Source organism: Oncorhynchus masou, chromosome 32 (assembly GCF_036934945.1).
Source record: "Oncorhynchus masou masou isolate Uvic2021 chromosome 32, UVic_Omas_1.1, whole genome shotgun sequence".
In the NCBI taxonomy this organism is placed as follows: Eukaryota; Metazoa; Chordata; class Actinopteri; order Salmoniformes; family Salmonidae; genus Oncorhynchus; species Oncorhynchus masou.
The window spans coordinates 30422437-30443010 of record NC_088243.1 but is presented as its reverse complement, the minus strand read 5'-3'; the positions used below and the strand labels follow the sequence as shown (position 1 = coordinate 30443010).

The window sequence follows — 20574 nt, the reverse complement described above, 5'->3', positions numbered from 1 at the left end:
TGACAGTCTGCACTTTAACCTCATAGTCATTGTTTGATTTAAAGTCTTTTGGAGTATAGAGCCAAAAGGAGAAATAAGTCTTCACTGTCCCAATAATTACAGAAGGCACTGTATACTGTCATGGAAAGAGCAGGTGTTCTTAATGTTTTGATACTCTGTGTATGTGTTCGTGAAAAGTCTGACCAACACAAAGGTGTAGCCTAAACTCACAACGGCTCTCGGTGGATGAACTGTGAATGGCAAGACGAATAGGCCAGCAATACACATCCTCTCAAAAGCAGACATAGCCCTATTCATATACATTGATATGACGTATTTTCCATTATAGCTTATTAAAGTAAATGTTTCTCCATTTCTATATAATTCCCACCATAACATATGGCCTAACAACTTCACCTACGTTTTTTTAAGGGGATCTACATGGTTTATTATGATCCCGTTTATTTGAAATGTATTAAAAAGCGACAATGAAAATAAAGAGAGAAGCATATTTCACAAAAAAAGGTAGGCTCCTTTTTTTTTACAGGAAATGACGGGTTACCCCACTTGGCCCCTGTCCATCTATAAAATATTTATCCGCTGATGGAAATCGGCTCTGAAAGTATGTCTCGGATATTACGCTCAGCTTCTTGAGGTAAGCTCGTCCCTTTTTCCTTCTGTGCTCTGATTGGAGGAAGTGTTGTCTCAGGAATGTCACGAAACTATTTAAATACCACTTATGTCCACAGTGTTAGTAGAATAGTCTGAGCATCGGAATAAAGGCAGAACGAACTTGAGAGTTTTTAGCGAACATTAAGATTTCTAAGACTATTTAACACATGGAATAAATTGGAGAATTAAAGAAGAAATAACGGGACAACGAAGCTCTGACAATCAAGGAGTTTCTTCAACTTATCCATCTGTGACTTATTTATTTTATTTGATTCAGGTCGGTAAATTCTAATCATAATATTTTCTTCGAATTAATATAAGCTTTTTATTACGTTTTTATAATTGGACTGTAATCTTTAGAAGTGTGTAAATGACAATACCTATTTAACTGTGTTTCTACCTTCTGGTTTAAACAGATTTCTGAGGTTTCAAGATGAAGCTGACAGGAGTCTTTCTCCTTGTGGTGCTTTGGAATTGTGAGGGCAGCAGGGTGGCAGGTGAGATTTTGTAAATGTTTAATTAAATCTAGAAATATTAAAATCAACAATGGAGTTATTCTGTTAAAAGGTCTGGCAATAGTTTATCTGTGAACTTAAAGTTGCCCATAGAGACTCACTACAGTTTCTCCCTTCACAGAGAGTAGAGATGATAACAGTGTATACGACCTATTTGAGCTTGTGAAAGTGAACAAAAGGCACCAAGGTGTTACCTTGGTAAAAGGCGCAGATCCTTACAGCCCAGCCTATAAGATCCTGAACGCAGACCTGATCCCCCCGGTTCCCGAGATCTCCTTCAGGGACCTCATTGATTCGATACAAGCTGAGAGGGGATTCCTTCTCCTGGTCAACTTCAAGCAGTTCAAAAAAACCAGGGGCAGTCTTTTGACTGTGGAGAGGGATGACGGATCAGGACCGTTATTCGAAATAATTTCCAATGGCAAGGCGCAAACTCTGGATGTGGTATACTCCACCGGGAACAAGCAACAGGTAGTGTCCATAGAAGATGCGGATCTAGCGACTGGACACTGGAAGAATATCACGCTGTTCATTCAGGAGGATCGTGCCCAGCTGTTCGTCGGGTGTGAAGAGATCAATATATCAGAAATGGACGTACCCATCCAAAAGGTTCTGACGCATGAGGTTGCCGACATTGCCCGTCTGAGGATCGGAAAAGGAGCTGTGAAAGATAGATTTATGGTAAATATGAATTAATGTATGAGTTCATAAATACATTGCAAATAATGTTGTAATTGTATACAAATAAATGTTACAGTTATAGCCTAGTCTGAGTAAGTCTAACCTTGTCCTGAAGCGATTGCGAGCAGCGCAGCGTTTGGTGCTCGAAGATAGTCACACTCACAGACATGTAGCCTAATGTTCGACATCAAACTTAAAATACGCTATTATGATCCTTTAGGAAATGTATTGAAAAGATGTACATGTGTGGATATTGAATAACTCCAAATGCAATGTGTACGTCTGCAGGGAGTGCTTCAGAACGTGCGCTTCGTTTTTGGAACCACTTTGGAGGCGATTTTACGCAATAAGGGATGCCAAAGCTGTAAGTGTGAATTACAAAATATAAACGTTCTTTTTGCATTTAAATGTTGGAATTACTGTGTATGGTATATGTTATCCAATGCTTGTTAATTGTACAAATCGAAATGCATTCCATTAACAAATATAATTAATAGTAACTCTATTGCTATGGTCATTAAAGCCAATTCACAGTGGGTGTTATTATGCTGTTTGTGGAAATTAATATGCCTGTTCTTCTCCAGCTGCAACTTTGACTGATGTCATGACACTGGACAACCCAGTAAATGGGTCCAGCCCAGCAATAAGGACTGATTACACTGGCCACAAAACCAAAGGTGAGATCAGACTTCACACTCCATGGACAAAGTCATTTGCTTAATACTGGTCTGTGTACAGCTGTTAATGTGAAGGAGGTAGGTAACTAACGGATTGCTTTTCTCCTCTCCAGATATTCAGCAGGTCTGTGGTTTTTCCTGTGAGGATATCACCAGCATGTTCAAGGAGCTCAAGGGGCTTGGTGTGATTGTTAAGCAGCTGTCAAACGAGCTCAACAGAGTGGTAAGCATAGGAAGCAGCTTGGTCTGCACACTGTCATCCTTTCTCCCTCCCTCTCTAGTCTATCTGTTCCCAGTTAAAACCTCTCCATTGCACAGCCACTTGTCCCTGGAATGGCATTCCCTGCCAGATCCTTAATGACTCCCATATGAGCACACAAATATGTTTGACTGTCATTTAATTTGTATTTACTTCAGTTAAATCAAGCTATGTCTTAATCACAATGTTGGTAGGTGATTCATTTCTACTGGAACCTTGGCTATGTAAAAGTTTCCATCCTCGTGTCTGAAACCATGCTCCTCTCTCTACCTCCCCTCTGTGTACAGAATAAGGAGAGCACTCTGCTCATGAACCAGATGAACATCCACAGTGGGGTCTGTCTTCACAACGGCATTGTGCACAAGGACAAAGATGAGTGGACTGTGGACGACTGCACAGAGTGTACCTGCCAGGTAGGTGTCATCACACTTGTTGGAATGCAGTTATCCAGTAATCCGGCCAGTAGTAAGCTGTGTGAAAACCAGGCAGTAGCTCCTATATCCCTTCTGTAATAAGGTGCTAATGGGCTCTTATGTTTATAGACTTAAGCAAAGCCCCTGTGTCCGTCTGCTATCCATCACCTCACCTCTAATAAGGTGTTAGAGAGAGTGGCAATAAAGCAGTGTGTGTGGGGGGGTGGGGGTGGGGGGGCGTCTGCCTTGTCAAACCCCTCTCTTTCTCACCTACTCTCTCACTAAGGGTTACCTATTTGGATAGGTATCAAGAATGTGTCTTTAATGAGGACATTTGCTCAGACCCTCTGTTCTGCCTTTCCACTGTCACTATCCTTCCCCCCAGCACCTTGCTTGCCTGAACCCAGTGCAGGTGCACAGAACTGGGGTGGTAGCATAGTGGTGAACCCCCTGCCCTAGCCAGAGACCATCCCAATGTTCCCAAACATAGCAATTAATCCTGGCAAAGCAGCAAGCGCTTTTGCGTAATGCAAAGTTAATGATCCAGATTATTTTCCTTTGCTGTTGCCGAACAGTCTGCTCTGGAGACAAACCCATTACTAATCCCAGCAATCCTCTCTACAGAACTCTGCCACTGTGTGTCGCAAAATCTCTTGCCCCCTGATGCCCTGTGCCAATGCCACCGTGCCTGATGGAGAGTGTTGCCCACGTTGTGGAAACCGTGAGTATTATTCTTTATAGTACTTTTTTGTGAGCTGGACTCTGAACTAGAAGTTTAACTTTTTAAAATATATATATATATACAGTATCAGTCAAAAATTTGGACACACCTACTCATTCAAGGGTTTTTCATTATGTTTACTATTTTCTACATTGTAGAATAATAGTGAAGACATCAAAACTATGAAATAACAAATATGGAATCATGTAGTAACCAAAAAAGTGTTAAACAAATCAAAATATATTTTAGATTCTTCAAAGTAGCCACCCTTTGCCTTGATGACAGCTTTGCACACTCTTGGCATTCTCTCAAGCAGCTTCATGAGGTAGTAACCTGGAATGCAGAAGATAGCCCTATTTGGTAAAAGATGAAGTCCATATTCTTGTGATACGTGTTATTCACTGTATCACAATTCCAGTGGGTCAGAAGTTTACGTACACTAAGTTGACTGTGTCTTTAAACAGCTTGGAAAATTCCAGAAAATGATGTCATGGCTTTAGAAGCTTCTGATAGGCTAATTGACATAATTTGAGTGAATTGGTATACCTGTACCTGTGGATGTATTTCAAGGCCTACCTTCAAACTCAGTGTCTCTTTGAAAATCAAAAGAAATCAGCCAAGACCTCAGAAAAAAATTGTAGACCTCCACAAATCTGGTTCATCCTTGGGAGCAATTTCTAAACTCCTGAAGTTACCACCTTCATCTGTACAAACAATAGTACGCAAGTACAAACACCATGGGAACATGCAGCTGTCATACCGCTCAAAAGGAGACGCGTTCTGTCTCCTGGAGATGAACGTACTTTGGTGTGAAAAGTGCAAATCAATCCCAGAACAACAGCAAAGGACCTTGTGAAGATGCTGGAGGAAACAGTTACGAAAGTATCTATATCTACAGTAAAACAAGTCCTATATTGACATAATCTGAAAGGCGGCTCAGGAAGGAAGGAGCCTCTGCTCCAAAACCGCCATAAAAAAGTCAGACTACGGTTTGCAACTGCACATGGGGACAAAGATCGTACTTTTTGGAGAAATGTCCTTTGGTCTGATGAGACAAAAATAGAACGGTTTGGCCATAATGACTATCGTTATGTTTGGAGGAAAAAGGGGGAGGCTTGCAAACCGAAGAACACCATCCCAACCGTGAAGCACGCGGGTTGCAGCATCATGTTGAGGGGGTGCTTTGCTGCAGTAGGGACTGGTGCACTTCACAAAATAGATGGCATCATGAGTCAGTAAAATTATGTGGATATATTGAAGCAACATCTCAAGACATTAGTCAGGAAGTTAAAGCTTGGTCGCAAATGGGCCTTCTAAATGGACAATGACTCCAAGCATACTTCCAACGTTGTGGACAACAAAGTCAAGGTATTAGAGTGGCCATCACAAAGCCCTGACCTCAAACCTATAGAAAATGTGTGGGCAGAACTGAAAAAGCATGTGCAAGCAAGGAGGCCTACAAACCTTACTCAGTTACACCAGCTCTGTCAGCAGGAATGGGCTAAAATTCACCCAACTTATTGTGGGAAGCTTGTGGAAGGCTAACCGAAACGTTTAACCCAAGTCAAACAATTTAAAGGCAATGCTACCAAATACTAATTCAGTGTATGTAAACTTCTGACCCGCTGGGAATGTGATGAAAGAAATAAAAGCTGAAATAAATAATTCTCTCTACTATTATTCTGACATTTCACATTCTTAAAATAAAGTGTTGATCCTAACTGACCTAAGACAGTGAATCTTTACTAGGATTAAATGTCAGGAATTGTGAAAAACTGAGTTTAAATGTACTTGGCTAAGGTGTATGTAAACTTCAGACTTCAACTGCATATCCCCCCCAATTTCGTGATATTTAATTGCGATGCAATTGCGATCTTGTCTCATCGCTGCAACTCCCCAACGGGCTCGGGACAGGCGAAGTTCGAGTCATGCATCCCCCGAAACATGACCGGCCTAACTGCACTTCTTAACACCAGCCCCCTTAAATCGGAAGCCAGCTGCACCAATGTGTAGGAGGAAACACAGACGACTGGAGTCAGCCTGCAGGCGCCCGGCTCACTACAAGGAGTCACTAGAGTGTGATGAGCCAAGTAAAACCCCCGGCCAAACCCTCCCCTAACCCGGATGACGCTGTGCCAATTGTGTGCCACCCTATGGGACTCCTGGTCATGACACAGCCTGGGATAAAACGTGGGTCTGTAGTGACACCATGCAGTGCCTTAGACCGCTCCGCCACTTAGGAGGCCCTAGAAGTTTCACTTTTTTGACAACCTGCCTATGAGGTGTATTATAACTTGCCAAATTTCTTCAATTTTACTTTTCATTAACTTTTCTCAGTCCTTCACATTCCCTGACCTTGGAATGCCAAGTCTCAAATCTCCTGGGTTAAACTGATTCTAAAAAGGCACTGTTCTTCACAAGTCCTTTGCCCCCCTGGCTGAGCTCTGCTGTGGTAATAGCTCTCCCATTATCTCTCTTCCCCCAGCGAGTGACTATGCTGAGGATGGCTGGTCCCCCTGGTCTGAATGGACCCATTGTTCTGTGTCTTGTGGACGGGGTATCCAGCAGCGAGGTCGCTCCTGCGACCGCATCAACAGCAACTGCGAAGGCACTTCTGTGCAGACCCGCGACTGCTACCCTCAGGAATGTGACAAGCGCTGTGAGTAAACCTACTATTTGTACTCTACAGTCTCTCTCAGTAACATCCTTCTCATATGTACTGTAATAGCACATTAATTAATAATTACATGTCTGTCCTCTACAGTTAAGCAGGATGGTGGCTGGAGTCACTGGTCTCCCTGGTCTTCCTGCTCTGTGACATGTGGTGAGGGAGTCATCACCCGCATCCGCCTCTGCAACTCCCCCACTCCCCAGATGGGAGGCAGAGACTGCCAAGGACAGGGCCGAGAGACAGAGGTCTGCCAGGAATCACCTTGTCCAAGTAAGCAGAAGAGCAGCATCTAAACACATGCACATATATATCCATCTGTCTGGAGATACAGGTGTAACTCATCTCTCTCTCTCTGTCCTTTAGTTAACGGAGGCTGGGGACCCTGGTCTCTGTGGGACACCTGTTCTGTCACCTGTGGAGGTGGACTCCAGACTCGCCAGCGTCTCTGTAACAACCCTGCCCCCAAGTACAATGGGAAGGAATGTCAGGGTGACACCAAAACATCCCAATTGTGTGGCAAAGAGGACTGCCCTATTAGTAAGCATTTTTATCAATAGATTATGGCATTTGTTATTTTTTACCTAACAGTGTACAAATCCAAAATTGTTCAGTATTTAAAATCAATATGCTTCTGTCTACAGATGGCTGTCTGTCCAACCCGTGCTTTGCTGGAGCTAAGTGTACCAGCTTTGATGATGGTTCCTGGAAGTGTGGCTCATGCCCAGTGGGCTACACCGGAAACGGCATCAACTGCAAGGACATCGACGAGTGCAAGGAGGTCCCTGATGCATGCTTCACACTCAACGCAGTCCACCGCTGTGAGAACACTGAGCCTGGCTACAACTGCCTTGCCTGCCCCCCTCGCTACTCAGGACCACAGCCCTTTGGGAGGGGAGTGGAGCAGGCCACAGCCAAGAAACAAGTGAGACAGCCGTTGACTACTGCGGCAAAATACAAGAATGAGAGGATTCATTTTTATTCTGATGCTAGGAGCTCAGTAGCACATCTTAACCTTACATATCTCTCCCTTCCCCCTAGGTGTGCACACCCCGTAACCCCTGCCAAGACGGCACCCATGATTGCAACAAGAATGCTAACTGTATCTACCTGGGTCAGTTCAGCGACACCATGTTCCGCTGTGAGTGCAAACCTGGTTACGCTGGCAATGGCCACATCTGTGGAGATGACACCGACCTGGATGGATGGCCCAACAAAGACCTCCTGTGTGTGGAGAACGCCACCTACCACTGCAAGAAAGTAGGAAGGACCCCACTACACACAGTCTATTCCTAGCTTCTCTACTGTGTTATTGTGGTTATGGCTCTCTAACCAACCCTTTTGTTTTGCAGGACAACTGTCCAAACCTTCCCAACTCTGGGCAGGAGGACCATGACAAAGATGGGCTTGGTGACGCTTGCGATCACGATGATGACAATGATGGGATCCCTGATGATAGGGTGAGACATCAAAACATCCTCTCTCTCAGGACTTTGGTATCCACAGAGAAACTAAACATAGCAATCAGTAGGCATTTCTCTTCTAGGCTAGAGAAAGTAGAGGAGTCATGGAGAAATATGAGAAATAATATAATTTTGGGCTTGTGGCCAAAAGTGCAAAACAGGATGGCCTTATGCCCATAATTCATAGTGTGCATACTGTAAATAGGCCAGAGAGAAATTATGTGGTAAGAAAACACTAGCTTTCTCAGAGTGAAATATCAGATTCCAGCACAATCACTCACACACTAGCTAGCTGTAAAGTCAGAGTTTTACCATTTCCAATACAATAGCCACTCTAATACTGTATTTCCAATACTAATGGTATTCTTTAACAAAATTTTAATAATAGGACAACTGCCCAATGGTCTACAACCCCGCTCAGTATGATGTGGACACAGATGACGTTGGTGATCGCTGTGATAACTGTGTGCATGAGAGCAACCCTGACCAAGTCGACACAGACAACAACGGAGAGGGAGATGCCTGTGCTATTGACATTGATGGTGATGGTAAGAGATCATCATTACTCCAGCACCAGAAAATGACATTTCTCAGTGCTGTCAGTCATTGTCAAAGTCCTTATTAAAAGGTATCATAGACCGATGTAAGTGTGTGTTCACTTCACAGGTATTCTAAATGAGAGGGACAACTGCCCCTATGTCTACAATGTGGACCAGAGAGACACTGACGGGGACGGAGTGGGAGACCACTGCGACAACTGCCCTCTTGAGCACAACCCAGACCAGGTAACTGCAGCTTTCATCTTCTAATACATAAGAACTCAATCCTATCAAATATCTTCCCTAGAGGGATGTAGAACTTCCATAGGCCCCCCTGCCTTTTAGGACAGTAGCCACATATTGCATCAGTTTTAATGAAAGACAGGAATGAGAAAGCTATGAGAAGAATTTGTACAATGCTCCTCCTCCCCTTATTCATTCCCCCTTTTTGAAGCAATATGAATGTGTGTGTGTGTGTAGTCTTGCCAAGGTGAAAGGACACAGGATTATTGTTTGAAGAGGCCTTGCTAGAATACCTGAAGACAATGGGGTACATTTAAAATGAGGGAAATAATAGCGTTTCTCATGTTAAGGAAGATGAGTGGTGAAATACATTCATAATGTCTGAGTGCATTGAAGTAGAGAGACGTTTCTCTTATACAAGTGTTGTAAGAATGTGCTTTTGTGAAGACTAAATGAATTGTGTTGTCCTCCAGATTGACTCTGACTCAGATCGTGTGGGAGACAAGTGCGACAACAACCAGGACATTGATGAGGACGGTCATCAGAACAACATGGACAACTGTCCCTATATCCCCAACGCCAACCAGGCCGACCACGACAAAGATGGCAAGGGTGACGCCTGCGACCACGATGACGACAACGACGGTATCCCTGACGACAAGGACAACTGCAGGCTGGCCTTTAACCCTGACCAGCTGGACTCTGATGGTGAGTCACTCTCCAGTAGCTCTATTCAACTGACCTGTAGAACGATTCATCTAGAAAGATACAGTACTCGCTACAGAAGTGCAGGGTCACAGAGATTAACATAGGGTCAGCCTGTTGTCTCCATGCCGGAGTGTCTAAGTGTTTTTCTCTGCCTCCTCCTGTCAGGTGATGGTCGTGGAGATGTTTGCAAAGATGACTTTGACCAAGATAATATACTTGATATCTACGATGTGTGCCCTGAGAACTTTGCCATCAGCGAGACGGACTTCCGCAGGTTCCAGATGGTACCACTGGACCCCAAGGGCACCTCCCAGATAGACCCCAACTGGGTGGTCCGCCACCAGGGCAAAGAGCTGGTGCAGACTGTCAACTGTGACCCTGGCATCGCTGTTGGTATGTACTGCACCAATAATATAACACCTTTGGAACTAAGGAAAACAACTACAAAAATAACTACCATTTGTAGATCATTGGTCCATTGAGAAAAGTCCTAACCATCGCTCTTTGTTGTCTATAGGGTTCGATGAGTTTAACGCAGTGGACTTCAGTGGAACGTTCTTCATCAACACAGACAGGGATGATGACTACGCTGGCTTTGTGTTTGGCTACCAGTCCAGCTCCAGGTTCTATGTGGTGATGTGGAAGCAGATCACACAGACCTACTGGTCCCACACCCCGACCAGAGCTCAGGGCTACTCTGGAGTGTCCATCAAAGTAGTCAACTCCACCACAGGACCTGGGGAGCATCTGAGGAACGCCCTTTGGCACACCGGGGACACTGCTGGACAGGTACACTTAAAATTCCCTCCACATTGAGAGCACTGGCCATATCTAAAAGCAGTGAGAGAGAAAACCACTGAGTAAGAAACATTTCTCATGTATTTTTGTTATTCATCCTCTTAGGTACGTACTCTGTGGCACGACCCGAAGAACATTGGCTGGAAAGACTACACTGCCTACAGATGGCACCTGGTCCACAGGCCCAAGTCTGGACTCATCAGGTGAGCTCAGATTACCTTTAGCTCTGAATGTCCTCCGCATTTACCAAGGCCACACCAACTCCTGCTTTCATGAGCTAATGATCTCATGTTATCTTCCCTCCTTTTAGAGTTGTGATGTATGAAGGCAAGAGAATCATGGCGGATTCTGGAAATATCTACGACAAGACTTATGCTGGTGGAAGACTAGGCATGTATGTCTTCTCTCAGGAGATGACATACTTCTCAGACCTCAAATACGAATGCAGAGGTAAGATGCTTTTTATTAATGTTTTGGCAAACAAAAAACATACTTTGAGTCTGAATTTTTACAGGGATTTAACAGATTTTTTTTCTTCTCCTTTTCCTCCAGATTCATAAATTAGACTAGAGAGGCTCTTACAAGAATGTATCTACCTGCTCAAATATACATGTAACGTATGACCTGGGACCATATCTTTATTACTCTTTACTTTGTGACGCGCACATTAGTGTAATGGAGAGCGAGTGTGCAGCATTGAGGCAGACTGACCTCAGGACATAGGCCAACTGACTGCCCTGTGATGACTAGACCCCTGCACTAACAGCAGGTTGAGCATAACTTTGCTAAGTGAAGAAATCGGTCTCTCTCTATCGCTGAAGTTTCTGTTTCTCTAGCTGTACTCAGACAGATATCTCTGCACTTCTTAACTAGTTGGTATCCCCTCTCTGGATGGATGTCCAAAGGGAAGAGTATTGTCTTTATTTTTGAGCATTACTTCAGATCTGCTGTGGACCCAAAAGGACTTGAGTTGTTTCCAAATGAAGAAAGCAGTAGATGTTCTACAGGTGGGCCAGAGATACCTGTTGAAGGAACTGTGGAAGCACCATGGACAGTATGGATTGACTGTTACCATCAAAGAGATTGAATGCTACCCATGAAGAGCTTTGTGATAAAGGCACCTAAGCCAATTGTAGTCAATGCATTAACGATTTCAAATTCTAGATAACTTTAAATTCCCCCTGAGTCTAGAAATAGTTATATTTGGTAACTAATTGGCTTTTAGTAGACCCTTGAAGTTCAGCTCAGTATGAAGTATGTCCTCAGGGTTTGCCCAGGCTTGCCAAGTGGTTTTTCAGGAAAGAACTCTAGATGATATATGGAAGGAGCATAGAACCAGGACTTGCACCAAAAGCCAATATGGACTACTAGCGAACAACAACAACACAATTGCTATTTCGCCAGAATTCCAGGAAGATATTTTTTGTTTTCTCTCATCTTAGTATAGACATAAGTGGAGGGACAAAAACCACATGGGTCAGTCTAACCTGCCTTAAAAGGACTATGGTTACTAAGGTTGTATATAACTTATTACATATTTTGTTTGTTACCATTTGAGAGTATTGACACATGATCCTAGAGTTAGGATATCTCTTGTCTTTTTTCATCTCTGTGTCTTATTTTCATAGAAACCTGTTCTAAATAATTGAAATCTTGAAACCGGGATAAATCCCTCTAAAACGTTCTCTTATAACAGTGTTCAGTATTATCAGTATTTTCCCTCATTCCAACCTTCCAAAATAGACTAATTAGGTGTCATTTCAATCTCATTGTTCTTTTGCACAGTATGTCTGACTTGTGTGCTTGAGAATGTGTGTACATTTCTGATGGTAAAAACAAAGGAAAACCTTTATGTACAAATATTACCTCATTATTTGTTTTATTGAAACCAACAAAACATGATAGTACCTTTTTAGCAGCAGAATTTGGTTGGCTTTTTTTGTCTATGCTGTCCTGTGCATTTGTAATGGATAAATTATTGTTAGGATTGTCTGTTCTATGTTAAGAGGTTATTTCACATGTGTAGATAAATGCTATTTAAATAATTTATCAAGAAACGTGACCTGTGTTTCTGTTTGTATAAACTTGTTTGCACACTGACATGAGGATGTCTTTGAATATTGTTTTGTTTTGTATATTTCCTTTCTTTTTTTACTGTTAGTAATGCTTGTCTATAAACATTTTTACCATAGTTTTACTCCCCAAATGTTGTTTCTACTTCTGTCAGTTATTTTGTAATCTCAACCAAACAATAAATACACAAGGGGAAAAAAATGTTTGTTTGAGTGTCCTTTGCTTGCTTGTGGATACAGTATATTCTCAGTTTTTAATAACTACAGTATTACAAATCATTACAGGGATAGATGCCATATTCTGTCAACTGCTGGAATCTATTACTTGATTCCTGGGAGCCCTCTGAGAAAGGGAGTATCCTTGAGAGTCAAAAGCATGATCATTTAAGATGAACTATGGCCCAGTTTTACAACATTAACCACATTCAACGATCACAGGAGCAATGTTCCCTTTAAGATGCACATGGGCGCACAGCTCCCCTAGGACTACCACACAGAAGAAATATGGGCACCTGCAGAGAACCACGAGATCAAACTTTACTCAACTTGACAGTTTTCCCCTTTAGTTAACACTTTCAACGTTTCGCTCTACTGTGGGAATTGTGATCGAATCAACGCAATATTAGCCACTTTCAATGTAATATACTGAAACAAAACGAACTATGCAAGATTTAGTATGCAAAACTAACTGTGCAAGAGCTTTTCTTGTAGGCACAGCGCATTGGACTAAAATTTTATTGCATGGACAAGCAGTACTCTACACAGACCAGTGCACAATTACCAATCAGAGCTGAAGTAGGCCTATATGCAAATATAGGCCTACTTACACGAATGGTCCCCATTATGAGAGAGTGCAGAGAGGGAGAAAAAGAGATACAGCTGCATGTGAGCTCTCACATTTTTCAACATGTTTTTGACATGTAGAGATACTCTGAATGATCAGATATGAAAAGCCAACTGACATTTACTCCTGAGGTGCTGACCTGTTGCACCCTCGACAGCCACTGTCATTATTATTATTTGACCCTGCTGGTAATCTATGAACATTTGAACATCTTGGGCATGTTCTGTTATAATCTCCACCCGGCACAGCCAGAAGAGGACTAGCCACCCCTCATAGCCTGGTTCCTCTCTAGGTTTCTTCCTAGGTTCTGGCCTTTCTAGGGAGTTTTTCCTAGCCACCATGCTTCTACACCTGCATTGCTTGCTGTTTGGGGTTTTAGGATGGGTTTCTGTACAACACTTTGTGACATCAGCATTTGTGACATCCACAAGAAATCTGCCTCCAGAAATAAAAGCTTCTCCCAAGTGGGTGTGGGTGTAACACCTAGTCCCGTTGCCTGCTGCACTGCTGCTTTGATTCCACCTGACGATCTGTTCACCATCTGCAATGTCTCCCCCTGTCTGGTACAGGTACCCCCACCACATGCGAGTGACACTGAACTTACAATGGCTAGCCTCAAGTCGTTATATATATATATTATTTTCTTGCGCATTTTGCTATTTGCCTCATGACTCTTGCATAGTTTGTTGACTACAAACTTGTTTTACCCAACCATGGGGCAGACTGTTAGTTCCCACACTTGGGACTCTATCTATTTGATCAATTGTTTACACAGACTTTTGGCCTCCCATCCTATTCTAACCACCTCTCACCGGCTTTGTATTCATGTTACCTGATGAAATTTCTGTACAATATTATCTTGTTGCCATCTGATGCACATTCAGATGTCATAAATCAGCACTGCAGAGTTCTCCCCGTACCTTGATTGTATTACTGTTGATGATATCTGGAAATGTACATGTACACCCTGGACCATCTACAGTTGCTAGCCCCAATTCTGGCTTGTGCTCTGGTATCTGCTTCACTGATTTCTGCTCTCGTAAAAGCCTGGGTTTTCTGCATGTTAACACTAGAAGCTTATTACCTAAAAAGGGTCAATTGAAAGTGTGGGTTCACAGCTCCAATCCAGATGTGTTGGTCATTACTGAGACGTGGTTAAGAAAGAGTGTTTTGAATACTGATGTTAACCTTTCTTGTTATAACCCTTTTTGGCAAGACAGATCTTCCAAAGGTGAAGGAGTGGCAATCTTTACCAAGGATCACCTTCAGTGTTCAGTCCCCCCCCCCAATTTTTTGTTGTTGGATTTGCTGGTTTTAAGCATTAAATATTCAAATAGCTCTTCTTTGACTGTTGCTGGGTGCTATCGTCCTCCATCAGCACCGGCCTGTATCCTACCTGCCTTACGCTCTCTCCTGGCCCCTTACACTTAGTCTGAATTTGTCCTGCTAGGTGACCTAAATTGGGACATGCTTAAACCACCTGACCAAGTCCTAACGCAAGATTATTACCAATCCACAAGGTATGACTCCAAGCACCCAGAAAAGGTTACTCTCCTTGATGTCATCCTCACAAATAATCCTGATAGGTATCAGTCTGTTTTTTTCTGTAATGAATTTAGTGATCACTGTGTTACAGCCTGTGTTCGTAATGGCTGCTCAGTGAAATGACCTGTCCTGATTTGTCATAGACCCTTGCTAAAAAACTTTAATGGTATAGATTGGTATAGAATCAGCTTGATCCTCTCTTTCGAAGAAGCTTGGACCTTCTTTTTTAATATTTTCAGTGGTAATGTTAACAAACACGCCCCCATAAAGAAAATGAGAATTAAAAACAGGTTCAGCCCCTGGTTCGACCAGAGTTTCTCCACCTCAAGAATTGCATTTGGCGAAAGGCTCGGCACATGCATACTCAAGCTGACTGGCTCTCGTTCAGGCAAATGAGAAATACGTGCACTCAGGGTATCCGGAAGGCCAAAGTTAGTTACTTTAAGGGGCAGTTCACTCACAATAAGTTCTGGAAATGGTTAAAACCTGGATAATAAACCCTCCTCATCACAGCTTACCATGTCCCTTCATGTTGATGATGTGGTTGCTACTGACAAGCAGCACATAGCTGAGCTCTTAAGTCATGATTCCTATTTGACTCAGCCATGCCTCCTTGCCCGTCCCACATTTCCTCATCTCCCACTCCTTCTGATGCGACTATCCCGATGCTTCTCCCTCTTTTTCCCCTACCCCGCGACAAAGATTCTGCTTTTGCACCTCTCATGAAGTGCAAAAGGAGCTCATGAAACTTGACCCCCCCAAAAAAACATCTGGGTCAGATATTTTAGACCCTTTCTTCTTTAAGGTTGCTGGGCCTATCATCGCCAAGCCTCTCGCTCCTTTCTGGGGAGGTTCCTATCGCTTGGAAGGCAGCCACGGTCCGTCCTTTATTTAAAGGTGAAGATCAAGCTGATCCTAACTGTTATAGACCTATTTCTATTTTGCCCTGTTCATCAAAAGTGCTGTTAATAATCAACTGACTGGCTTTCTTGATGTCTATAGTATTTTCTCTGGTATGCAATCTGGTTTCCGCTCAGGTTATGGATGTGTCACTGCAACCTTAAAGGTCCTTAATGATGTCACCATTGCCATTGATTCTTAGCAATATTGTGCTGCTATTTTTATTGACTTGACCAAATATTTTGATACAAATAGACCACGTATTCCCAAACTAAGGTATGCAAACCCCCAGGGGTACGCGCAATGCCATCAGGGGTACGCCAAATAAAAATGTGATTCACTTTTTTTTTTAAACAGAACATTCATATTTTTCAAACGGGGCTATACATTTGGGTGAGTTTTTTTTCTCACCTGCGTAGCCTCGTTTCACTGCCAAAAATAAAATTCAACCATCTAGTGTTTAGCGAAATAAAACAAATGTTAAATACAGGTAGCCTCGTCAAATAATTAACATCCAATCACATTAACCGTTACTCTCTTGCAGGAAACCTTCACTCTTGCGCAGACATTTAGAAACGAAACATGACAATTTAAAAAATAAGCCATGGGAGTTTTCTGAGCGAGAATAAAGATGACTTTCGAGTAGTAAGAAGTTATAGCTCATTTCGGGTCAACAATGGGGGAGTGGTTGCTTCCAACAAGAGCACAAAACGTGTGTATTTCTGTCCATCTTTGAAAGGCAAATCAGGTAAAGAGCTATTTTATGTCTTAGGGGAAGTGTTGTATTTTGAGACGGTCTTGAATAAGGTAAGTAGCCAATAGGCAGTGCGTAGAATAATTGGTCTGATTCTCTGTAATAATGGTATGGGAATAATAATGCATTTATTTTGTAAAGTGGTTTATTGCATCAAACATAACATTTTAAGTCACCTCCTCAACAGGTTTATGTCAAGCCCTGGATGTATTTTCTTTTTTTTAAAGTCTCATGGAATGTAGTCATTGAACACCACACATTGGCTGCTACTGTAGGCTGAATGATTTAACAGCTATTTCCATGTTAAAATGTTATGGGGTGTGTTTTGCTCCATTGGTTTTGATGGTAGGCCACTCTGGTAGGCCTACATTATGATCAAATAGCCACCGTAGCCTACTTGACCACTGCTAAAACTTAAAGCGGGTACAGCCTCAGTGTTCACAGTAAATTCAGGGCGGAAGTTGCACAGAATGTTCACAATGTTCACGTTTGCAAAAAAATCAAATTGAGTGAACATTGCTCAGGAGCCATAGGACTTCAGCACAAAGCCTTCTAAAGGATTGTGTTATGGGAATGTGTGCCACCATTAGAATACCATTACTAATGTAGAGCTATTACACAATATAACCCACATAGCACTATGTCTATTTTTCTTGGAATTGCCCAGTGAATGAAACCTCAAATAGATTAGAGTCACACCTATCTGAGGCATTCCACAGACCTACAGCCTTTGCTGTTAAGGCTTCTGTAGAAGAGGCACTGAGCTTGTACATTCTATTGTCTACAAATAGAATGTTGATTCAGTCATTTTACAGGGCACATCTCTGACAGTCAATGGCAACACAGCAAATTCATGCCAAATCCAAATCCAGACAGCCCCAGCTTGCTACTGCTCCCTACCTCAGAGTTGACCTCATTGTTATGGAATGAAGGTAAGCAGACCATACCTAGAGGGCATCATTGGCTCCTCAAATCACTCTGATTGAAGCGTATTATTCTGCCAATAACTGCAATAATGATTTGATAGATTGCAACATCTGTGTCCCGTCAGATACAGTTGAAGTCGGAAGTTGACATAGCCCTTAGCCAAATACATTTAAACTCAGTTTTTCACAATTTAATCCTAGTAAAAATTCCCTGTCTTAGGTCAGTTAGGATCACCACTTTATTTTAAGAATGTGAAATGTCAGAATAATAGTGGAGAGAATGATTTATTTTAGCTTTTATTTCTTTCATCACATTCCCAGTGGGTCAGAGGTTTACATACACTCAATTAGTATTTGGTAGCATGGCCTTTCAATTGTTTAACTTGGGTCAAACATTTTGGGGAGCCTTCCACAAGCTTCCCCAATAAGTTGGGTGAATTTTGGCTCATTCCTCCTGACAGAGCTGGTGTAACTGAGTCAGGTTTAAAGGCCCCCTTGCTCGCACACGCTTTTTCAGTTCTGCCCACAAATTTTCTATGATATTGAAGTTGGGGCTTTGTGATTTGTGCCACTCCAATACCTTGACTTTGTTGTCCTTAAGCCATTTGCCACAACTTTGGAAGTATGCTTGGGGTCATCGTCCATTTGGAAGACCCATTTGCGACCAAGCTTTAACTTCCTGACTGATGTCTTGAGATGTTGCTTCAATATATCCACGTAATTTTCCTGCCTCATGATGACCTGTATTTTGTGAAGTGCACCAGTCCCTCCTGCAGCAAAGCACACCCACAACCTGATGCTGCCAACCATGTGCTTCACGGTTGGGATGGTGTTCTTCGGCTTGCAAACATCCACCTTTTTCCTCCAAACATAATGTTCATTATGGCCAAACAGTTCTATTTTTGTTTCATCAGACCAGAGGACATTTTTCAAAAAAGTACGATCTTTGTCCCCTTGTGCAGTTGCAAACCGTAGTCTGGCGGTTTTGGAGCAGTGGATTTTTCCTTGCTGAGCTCGTCCTACTGTGGATATAGATACTTTTGTACCGGTTTCCTCCAGCATCTTCACAAGGTCCTTTGTTGTTATTCTGGGATTGATTTGCACATTTCGCACCAAAATACGTTAATCTCTAGGAGACAGAATGACGGCTGCGTGGTCCCATGGTGTTTATACTTGCGTACTATTGTTTGTACAGATGAACGTGGTACCTTCAGGTGTTTGAAAATTGCTCCCAAGGATGAATCAGACATGTGGAGGTCTACAATTGTTTTTCTGAGGTCTTAGCTGATTTCTTTCGATTTTCTCATGATGTCAATAAAAGAGGAACTGAGTTTGAAGGTAGGTCTTGAAATACATCCACAAGTACACCTCCAATTGACTCGAATAATGTTAATTAGCCTATCAGAAGCTTCTAAAGCCATAACATCATTTTCTGGAATTTTCCAAGCGGTTTAAAGACACAGTCAATTTAGTGTATGCAATCTTCTGACCCACTGGAATCGTGATTAAGTGAAATAATCTGTTTGTAAACAATTGTTGGTAAAATTACTTGTGTCATGCACAAAGTAGCTGTCCTAACCGACTTGCCAAAACTATAGTTTGTTAACAAGAAATCTGTAGAGTGGTTGAAAAACGAGTTTTAATGACTCCAACCTAAGTGAATGTAAACTTCCTACTTCAACTGCACATATAGATTGACTAAGTAAATTGGAGTGAAACTGTTGTAGTGAAATGATTGGGCAGTTTGGTACATGGGGGTCTGTCTGTCCAACAGGCCCACACTCCCACTGCTCACAGCTAAATGGTTATGCATGTAGTACATTGTGCGGTCAAATAAATCCGTTGTTAAGTTTAAAGAGACCAGAAACGGTCTGTTCTCATCTACATTAGCAGGGTTAATACAATGGGCTCTCATACTGTTCTGACTCCTCATTTGGATCTACAGGAAAGTGTAAATGAATGGAAATACTCAAGTAGAATATACAGACCTAGGGGAGCAATCATTGTAAAAGGCACAATAGAGCGATTAAACAATTAGTTTCAGGTTTAAATGTTTCATAATGTATCACGCCATTTTGGAAATCTTAAGACATTGTATAAAGCCTTGACAAACATCAAAATACTTGTTTAATATGGTTCTCTATATTCATATGATTATACACTACACAGTTTAACAAGACTCGGTGATTCATACAGTCATTGTGTGTTAGTTGGTGTGGGAGAGGCTGTCTGGAAGAAACCCATTTTGCTGCCCTTGTGGTGACATAACCACAGGCCTGGTTGTTAGCACCATATAACCATATACAGCGTATTAGGAAAGTATTCAGACCCCTTCCCCTTTTCCACATTTTGTTACGTTACAGCCTTATTCTTAAATTAATTAAAATGTTGTTGTTTTTCCCCTCGTCAATCTACACACAATAGCCCATAATCACAAAGTGAAAACATGTTTTTAGAAATTTTGGCAAATGTATAATAAAAAAAAAACAGAAATATCTTATTTACGTAGATTTTCAGACCCTTTGCTATGAGACTCGAAATTGAGCACAGGTGCATCCTGTTTACATTGATCATCCTTGAGAAGTTTCTACAACTTGGAGTCCACCTGTGGTAAATTCAATTGATTGGATATGATTTGGAAAGGCACACACCTGTCTATATAAGGTCCCACAGTTGACAGTGCAGGTGAGAGCAAAAAACAAGCCATGAGGTCGAAGGAATTGTCCGTAGAGCTCTGAGACAGGATTGTGTCGAGGCACAGGTCTAGGGAATGGTACCAAAATAGTCCTGCTGCATTGAAGGTCCAAGAACACAGTGGCCTCCATCATTCTTAAATGGAAGATGTTTGGAACCACCAAGACTCTTCCTAGAGCTGTCCGCCTGGTCAAACTGAGCAATCGGGGAGAAGGGCCTTGGTCAGGGAGGTGACCAAGAACCCGATGGTCACTGACAGAGCTCCAGAGTTCCTCTGTGGAGATGGAAGAACTTTCCATAAGGACAACCATCTCTGCAGCACTCCACCAATCAGGCCTTTATTGTAGAGCGGCCAGATGGAAGCCACGCCTCAGTAAAAGGCACATGCCATGATTGGAGTTTGCCAAGAGTCACCTAAAGGACTCTCAGACCATGAGAAACAAGACACTCTGGTCTGATGATTGAACTCTTTGGCCTGAAGGCCAAGCGTCACGTCTGGAGGA

At 42.4% G+C, this 20574-nt stretch overlaps 1 protein-coding gene across 1 annotated transcript; it reads left to right on the top strand.

Annotated features, from left to right (window-relative positions):
- The first annotated feature begins 717 nt into the window (after nt 1–717).
- Nucleotides 718–12610, top strand: LOC135525905 (thrombospondin-1-like). Its single transcript, XM_064953868.1, has 22 exons — nt 718–928; nt 1068–1148; nt 1288–1847; nt 2136–2211; nt 2432–2524; nt 2638–2747; nt 3071–3196; nt 3821–3917; nt 6403–6576; nt 6682–6858; nt 6952–7125; nt 7230–7510; nt 7627–7845; nt 7938–8045; nt 8437–8596; nt 8715–8833; nt 9304–9538; nt 9704–9931; nt 10056–10327; nt 10442–10539; nt 10647–10786; nt 10889–12610. The coding sequence occupies exons 2-22, from the start codon at nt 1085–1087 to the stop codon at nt 10894–10896; spliced, it is 3519 nt and encodes a 1172-aa protein (XP_064809940.1). The 5' UTR covers nt 718–928; nt 1068–1084; the 3' UTR covers nt 10897–12610.
- Nucleotides 12611–20574: the final 7964 nt, after the last annotated feature.

Bases quoted from the DNA above. Each gene is read 5' to 3' on its own strand.
- LOC135525905 (XM_064953868.1), top strand. From the start codon at position 1,085: ATGAAGCTGACAGGAGTCTTTCTCCTTGTGGTGCTTTGGAATTGTGAG. The intron at 1,149-1,287 runs GTGAGATTTTGT...CTCCCTTCACAG, and splicing joins TGAGGGCAGCAGGGTGGCAG to AGAGTAGAGATGATAACAGT. The intron at 10,328-10,441 runs GTACACTTAAAA...TCATCCTCTTAG, and splicing joins CCGGGGACACTGCTGGACAG to GTACGTACTCTGTGGCACGA.